This window comes from Apteryx rowi, unplaced genomic scaffold (genome assembly GCF_003343035.1).
Source record: "Apteryx rowi isolate R43461 unplaced genomic scaffold, aptRow1 scaffold_41, whole genome shotgun sequence".
Classification (NCBI taxonomy): Eukaryota; Metazoa; Chordata; class Aves; order Apterygiformes; family Apterygidae; genus Apteryx; species Apteryx rowi.
Genome location: NW_020450621.1, coordinates 1,947,990 through 1,955,939, shown reverse-complemented (window position 1 = coordinate 1,955,939; position 7,950 = coordinate 1,947,990). Strand labels below are relative to the sequence as shown.

At 50.2% G+C, this 7,950-nt stretch overlaps 1 protein-coding gene across 1 annotated transcript; it reads left to right on the top strand.

Moving 5' to 3' along the window:
- The first annotated feature begins 290 nt into the window (after positions 1-290).
- On the top strand, positions 291-6,313 carry LOC112970877 (cytochrome P450 2C16-like). The gene is given in 11 exon segments (XM_026075740.1): positions 291-467; positions 1,481-1,643; positions 2,019-2,168; positions 3,066-3,208; positions 3,210-3,226; positions 3,685-3,737; positions 3,740-3,861; positions 4,133-4,274; positions 4,764-4,951; positions 5,716-5,857; positions 6,120-6,313. Coding segments are annotated over 11 exon segments (1,491 nt in total).
- The last annotated feature ends 1,637 nt before the right edge of the window (positions 6,314-7,950 follow it).

The window sequence follows — 7,950 nt, the reverse complement described above, 5'->3', positions numbered from 1 at the left end:
TGTTGGAGCTCTTTCAGGTCTGTGTTACAACACGGCAGGCCTGAGGTTTGCGCTCAGCCAGGAGAGGCCAGCATTTCTGTGTCACTGACCTCCCGGAGACTGGCTGAGGGGTGAGTGCAGGAGACTTAAGCTCTGCAGCCAGGACTGGTGGGAAGGGCTGTGCTATATAGAGCACAAGGGAAAGGCAGAGACGGAGCAGAGCTCGGCTCCCTTCTGCTCGCTGCTCAGTCCTGATTCTTCCATGGTGTGAGGAGTGATCTCTGGCCTCTGCTCCACGGTGACAGCCGAGGATGGATGCTGGGACAGCCGGGATCGTCGTTACCCTTTTCTTCCTCTCCATCTTGTGCTTCCTGGTCTGGAAAAATGAGAGGAAGAGAAGCCAGCTCCCTCCAGGACCAACCCCATGGCCCATCCTGGGCAACTTATGGCAAAAAGATGTCCTACCTCTTTACAAGTCCCATGAAAAGGTAAGAAATCAGCCCGCAGCATCGTACTAGCTCCCTGCCCCGGCCGGGTAGTGGGAAAGAGAGCAGTAATATGCTATGTCAAAATAAAAGGTCAATCATACAGGTCACTTTTTTTCCTCCTTTCTTTTTTCTCTCTCTTTCCCTCACTCCTTTCTTGCTCTATCAAAATATCCTAAATCCCTGCTACTTGGAGCATAATCAATACTGTTACTTGAGTCTTTCTCGTGCTTTAATAGGACCCATGGAAGTGATACTAATACCTTTCTGGTTGAGCAGAGTGTTTAACCATCTGCTGCCTTCCAGAGTCACTTCTCAGTAAGATCAGATGAGCTTTAAAATCCACAAAGTATCAGTGAGAACATAACCTTCCTGGGGCACAGCTGGGGTGGTGGGAGTGAGGCGAGAACACGCTGGCAGCCTCAAGAGATGCACTCCCCCATGGCCGGCACATCTCCATGCTGCCTGCGCATTCGCCAGCATTGCAACCTCTAGACAAAACAAAAAATTAAATTCATCACTGAGGTGATGCTGTAAAAGCCTCGGGCCTCGGCTGTTCTGACACAGGGGTTTCCCAAGAACTTCAGAAGAGCCTTGCCGGAGGCTGTATCTCCCCAGGCACCGTAGCTCATGCCGGCTGGAGGTGAGTTTGGGAGAACGGTTCCCAGGTGCAGCGCTACGGGATACCCTTCGCGCTCTTACCCTTGCTGCAAAGAAAACTGGCAGCTGCTGTCCTGATGTGGGTGATGTGGGTGTGATCGGATCTCCATGCACCAACCAAGCCTAGAGGATGGGGCTCTTCGCAGTGAAATCAGCTCTACATATGGGCCATGAGGACGTATTGCAGCTGAGCACCAAGAGCCTGTCTCTCTTGACTCTCTGTTTCTCCCAGTGCTCAAATTCTGTTCTGCTCTTGGAAGCCAAACTCCCATCTTTTCATCTCAGCTTTGTGGCCTGGAGGCATTCAAGGAGCTTGGGGTAACATCTCAGCACCTTTTCTGTCATTCTTCCCCCAGCTCAAGGAGAAGTATGGCCCTGTGTTCACAGTCTGGCTGGGACTGAAGCCAGCTGTGGTGCTCTGCGGGTACGAGGTGGTGAAGGATGCTTTGCTCGGTCATTCTGAGGAGTTTGGAGGGAGACCTGAAATACCCCTTCAGGTCCAGGTGTCAAAAGATTACGGTAGGTGCTTGGATTTCTTCTTTATTATTATTTGAATGAGCACAAAGTCCTTGATTACGACTGGCCAGTGAATGATTCGATGTCTCAACAACCAAGACTTCAAATACACTTTTCCTACTCTGCAAGTCCCTCACTCTATTATTTCTCTTGTCTGAGGACAAAATTAATTCCTATTAAATAATTCCTATGAATGCAGACTTCCAGCTTTGTTCTTAGTTTCTTCTGGGATTCTCATCCTTTCAAGAATGCTGTGCACACACCAAGGTCATCCTCTGGCTTAGTGCCCTATTGCTCCTCAGTCGGTTTTAGCGCAGGAGTTCTTGTGGAGGAGCTGCGTGTGTTGGCAGATGAGTGGTTTCCATCACTTCCTCTCAGGTTTTGTCTCCACCAAYGAGAAGAAGTGGCGGGAGCTGCGGAGGTTTACGCTCAGCACCCTGCGGGACTTCGGGATGGGGAAGAACACCATGTCGCAGCGTGTGCAGCAGGAGGCTCAGCATCTTGTGGAGCTGCTGGCAAGCTTCAAAGGTGACATGGGTCTTGCCCTCCCTGGCTGTTGGGGCAGACAGAGAACACGACAGCCTTGTGGGACAAGTCTGGTCCCCAGAGCTATTTGCAACTGCTGATGTGAATGATCCTTGTTGAGAGAGGACTTAGACTGTCCTACCCTACCCAGAGAGGGCAGTGAGGATGTCAGCACAGTCACGGTTGTGAAAGCCACGGTGGGAACTTTCCTCCATGAATTGGTGCACATGGTGGGTGGTCACCAAGGAACATTTAATGCCCAAAGAACAGAAATAGGAAAATAAACATCACAGCATTGAGGCTGCAAGAACAACACACTACCCAGGGTATGCAGAGGGTTCCCAGAGTAATGTGCTTCTCTTGGACAAAAATGTACTTCTGSCAGGGTAAGCGCCTCTTCTGTTGCTTCCTTATTTTAAAATAAGACAGCAGTGATGCCTCTGAGGCTTCCTTAAGGAGTCATTGCTTAGGGCAGAGGCAGAAGAGACGGAGGACTTGGTTGTACACTGGGCACTGTCATGACCCTGCTGTGTCCAGAGAGTATCATGAAATGTTAGTGGACTGTGCAAATGAGAGGTTGGGTAGCTGCACAGAAGTGCTCCTGCAGGCCCTCCAAATCACTGCTGGATGCCAGCAGGGTGCCCGAAGCACCTGGAGATCCCTCTGCTTTCCTCAGTCCGAAATACTGAGAAAGGATTTAGGAGCAGGGAGATATATCTAGATGTCTATAGCTCAGGTGGGCTCTTTGCTTCGTCTGTTAGATCTGACAGGTTCAGATGGGGCTCAGAGCTAAGAGAAAGGACAGTTGCTTGAAGGGGAAGRAAGGACATTTTCTGAGCGTGATGCAAGTAAATAACTTCTGACTTTTCAATGCATCTTTTGCTTCTTTTGTCACTGCAGGCGAGGCCTTTGAGCCAATGATAAGTTTCAGACATGCAGTTGCTAACGTGATTTGCTCCGTTGTCTTCGGGAGTCGCTACAGCTACAGTGATACAGCCTTTCTGGAGCTATTGGACATGATCGGGAATTATGTCAGTTTTTTCCTCTCCCCCATTGCCATGGTATGTGCCCTTGCTGTGCTCAGCGCCCTCGTTTCTGACACATTCAGGCAGTCTAGAGACACTCCTTGGCTTTGGGCTAGATGTTTGGCTTTGCCTATGACAGCATTTCTTTGCCAGTGACATTGATGGGAATTAAACATATGGCTACAATAGGTAYATGTTTCAATTCTGTCCCAGATCAGATGGAGGAAAATGTTCTTTGTGGCCCTGATCCAACAGCTGGACAGCTTCTTCCAGGCAGCCTTCAGGCAGTGTCCCAAAAATGTCCATGATGTACATTTTTAAAGTTGTCCTTGGAAATAGGTCTCGATGCATCACCCTGTGTATTCCTGGGGGCTGTCTCACCAGGTGTTAGCGCTTGAAACCAGACATAAGAGAAGAGAGTAAAGAGCAACCCYTGTCTTTGAGGGAAGCTCTATCCAGGCACTTGAACCATCCTGTACCTCTCCCGTCCGCAGGTGTACAACACCTTTCCCAACATCATGCGCCACCTCCCTGGACCACACCATAAAGCCTTGGCCGAATGTGAGAAGCTGAAGGACTACATCCAAGAAAGAGTCACACTTCATAAGCAGACCCTGGATCCCAGCTCTCCCCGGGACTACATCGACTGTTTCCTTATAAAAGCGGAGAAGGTAGAGGTGTTGCAAAGGTTTTTCTCTTCTGCTCTGAATTCAATCTTAATTCCCAGAGGTGTTTAGTAAGGCTTAACCTCTAGCCACGCACCCCAGGGTGAGCCTCACAGGGAAGGTGCTGAGGGACTCTGATGCAAACCAAGGAAAGGCAGCACTCCCTCAGCTGCCTTGAAATTTGCCGAGGGGACAAGGGTTGCCCTCGAGAACTGGCTGCAGCCTAAGGATAATCACACAGCTTGTATTGAATTTCCTCCCTGTCACATACTTGCAGGAGAAGAGCAGCCTGGAGAACATGTACAGCAACGAAGATCTGGTCATGTCAGTGTTCAATCTCTTTGGTGCTGGGACRATAACCACTGGCAATGCCCTGGTCTTCTTCCTCTTGGTGCTGACTAAATTCCCCCATATTCAAGGTAAGGGTACCAAAATGCAACCGTTTCCTTTGCCTTAGTAAGTCATGATGCAGCAAAGGAGCAGACTCAAGAGTCCCAGCCTTGGAGGCTCCCATGTGGGGAGGTTTTGCTGAGAGATCAAAATCAGCCTGTGTGGATTGCTCAAGAGTGAGCTCCATTAAACAAAAATACAGATAGGCCAGGGAGCTCCACACATCTCCCGCTGCACACTAGGCATCCCCCCTCTTTTCCCCCTTACCCTGTCTATGCAGATGGCCCTGGATGGGCACATGATAGATGCTCTTGGCGAAGCCTTGAACACCTGCATGATCTGGGGAGTTATGTGGGCAGACACCCTATTTTTGGTCTCTATAAGGGGTTACACTAGGTTCCTCACTCTCTGCTAGGTCATCCTCTGACTCTAGAATAGGTGTATGAAGAGTCCAGTGAGAAATCACTGGAGGCCCTTGCATAGAAAGCACTGAAGCCYTGAATCTGAGTTTTTCCCAGCTAAGGTCCAGAAGGAGATCGACGCAGTGGTGGGCGCAGACCGTGCTCCCAGCACAGAGGACAAGATGAAGATGCCGTATACCAACGCTGTGATCCATGAGCTGCAGCGCTTCCAGAAGTCCCGCATTGAGAACTTCCCTCGGATGACGACCCAGGATGTCAAGTTCAGGGGCCACACCATCCCCAAGGTGGCCTTGTGGCACTGGGCTCCTTGGCACTTCTGAGGGGAGGAGTGGCAGAAAAACCTTGAACAAGATTTGCACTGACCCCTGGACTGTTTGTTCACTTGTGAAGGCCACCAGTCTTTCCCAATCCTCAGTGAGGCGAGGTGGTGGTAACCTTTTTGCGGAGGAGAAGAGGGCAGTGAATGCCACAGCTAATCCTACCCACACATCCCTGCTGCTTGCCTGTCCTGGCATACCACCTCTTTCCTCCTTTCAGTGCACACCACCGCCACTGAGATAACCAGCGTTACCCATGCTGGAGCTGCTGGTGAGCCATGCTGTGCAAGCTCACCCTGGGTGCACGGCCAAGCCCAGCCCTCACCCCCATTGCAGATTTGGGCAGTGCCCCTGGTTTGGGTTTTGATTGCAGGCATGTTTTGCTACACCCACCCTGAAGGACCACTTCCTTCCTTTGGACTTTGTGCAAGGAGAGGGTTTTAAAAATAAACCAGTAGGAGTAACTCAAGGGACAGTTTCTCAGTTTCTGAATGAAACTGTTGCTGCACAGAGAGATGGTCAGGACTGTGGGCAAGAGCTGAGCCCCACATTAGTCTTCTGTGCCTGGCAGGTTTGAGGTGCAGAGCCATCACCAGAACCTGCCTCCTGAAGGGCACCCGCACTCCCCTGCCCCACAGGCTGTTCCTCAGATGGTAATTCTGCTTAGCAAAGCCATATGCTATGATAYTTATGTTCCTTCTTGCTTTTCCTGTCTTGTCCCTCTACTGCAGGACACAGCTGTTATTCCAATATTTTCTTCAGTGCATACAGATCCAGTCCAGTGGGAGAACCCCAAAAAATTTGACCCAGGCCACTTCTTGGATGAGAAAGGCGAATTCAGGAAGCGGGAAGCCTTCATGGCTTTCTCTGCAGGTAACTGCTTAGCACTGTGCACGGACTTTGCTGGGATGCTGCCTGCCTGCTACTGTGCAATGGCTGCACTGGTGGGTCCGAATCCGTCAGAGGGAAAGCCAGTATGAAAGGGCTACTGACTTTGGTTGGCAGCAAAGTTATTCCTTTAATTTGGGCTCTTCGCTCACCTCTATCCCTCTATGTGCATGCACTTTTCCCCCGAGTGTAGTGATTCCTTCAAGCACTGGATTAAGCCACCTCTTTTTCTCACTGTGCTTCCCAGGAAAGCGGATGTGCCCAGGAGAGGCGCTGGCCCGGATTGAGCTCTTCCTCTTCCTCACTACATTGCTGCAAAACTTCACCTTCGAGCTCGCCATTGAGTGTGAGGAGATGGATATATTCCCCCTATGGCTGGAGATAGAGAGACGGGCGATACCAGGCAAATTCCTCGCCATACGACGCCGGGCATGTTCTTGAGCAGAAAGCAGACGGCAGAAGGAAGTGGTCTCCCTGTGCCTCCACGTGCATTCAATTGTTCAGAAATCAGAGAGCAGTGTAAATATGAGCTGTACAGAAGCCGAGACACAAAATAAGGAGGGTTGTTCTGGGCTTAGGGTGCCAGACTTCCACTCGGAGAATAGATATTCAGCTCTGCCACCAACTCCATGGGTGTCCTTGCTCCTAATCTTGATCCTCCCGCGTCCCAGTAACACGAGGAAGACGGCACTGGTTTTCCTCCCCTGTAGCTATTGGCTCTGGTTAAACCTGAAGCTCCTTGCGGCAGGGCTGTCTCCAGCTGTAACTCCCTGAGCGTGGCGGTACCTCATTTCAGTCAGAGATTGTGAGTGCTTCTGTAATAAAAATAACCATCACCACTCGATGCTAACACAGATGTCCTGTTTGCTGTTTTGCATCGAGAGAGGCGACGTATCCCTTCCACCATCTGGGACTTCCCCAAGGCCACAGCTGGGGGGGGCTTTCTATAAGGCAAAGAAACATCCACGGTGTCTCTTGATGTAAAGGCAGCTGTGTTAAGGCTTCCCTGTCCTTTCAGAGGCGGTGTGTGAGCAGGCCATGGCAACCAAGACAACAAGTAGGAGACATCAAACTCTTCTGTTTCTTTGACCACACTCAAGCCTGGATTCCCCCATTTGGTGCCACCAGCTTTACACCACACCTGCGACACCACGAGTCACACTTACTCTGCTCTTCCCATCCCATCGCACTGTAACGATGCCCCTGTGATCCACAATATCAGCCCTTGTAATGTAAAAGGTGACATGGGTAGGGAAACGTGCTGTCGGATAGGAGTGCTGTGGTTGGGAAGCTGGAAGAGTTCTGCCACCAAAGTCACTCCTCCTTCCTTCTCAGGGTGGTCGAAGTCTTTYGCACTTGCACTGCTTTGACCAACTGCTAAAATAAAAAGGGATTTACTTGGTAGCCAACAGGCATGCTCTAGAGTTTATTCCAAAACTTTGGTCCTTTAAAGAAAAGGCCTTTGCATTAATAATGCTGCAAAGGAAAAAAACGACTCAGATGCAGGCACACCATGTCCAAGCCTCGGCGATGTCCTGAACTCTTCCTTCCACTCATGGGCAACTGCTGGTTTCTCCAGGCTCACAAGCCAGAGAGTAGTTCGGCTCCTCAACGGGGTTTGTTTCATGGCTGTGCCACAGATTCCCTTGCTGGCCTTCAAAAACGAGTATTTTTCCCGTTGCCTCCAACTCTTCCCACTGCAAACCTCCCCAGACACAGGACTTTGGCTCTGTCCTTTCCAGGGGTTCTACCTTTTTCAGTTTTTTTTCTGTGTCCCATGACAGACTGAGCCAGGAAAACATTCAATTTGCTTTATCTAGTTTTCCTCTGTGACTTTAATCTTCAAATAAATCTTGTTTATCTCAGGAATTTACTGCTTGCTTCAAAACTTTAACCTGTAGAGCTGTGGTTGTGGAGTGATCTCCCCAGGTGGGTACCTGTAACCTAGCAGCAGCCGAATGGTTTCAGCTGGGGAAGGAGCTCAGGTTGCCATTAACAGGGCTGAGTTACAGTGCAGAAGAGCTGTAATTCAGGAGGAGTATGTGGGAGACCAGAGCAGATAAAAATTGGCCAGTTAC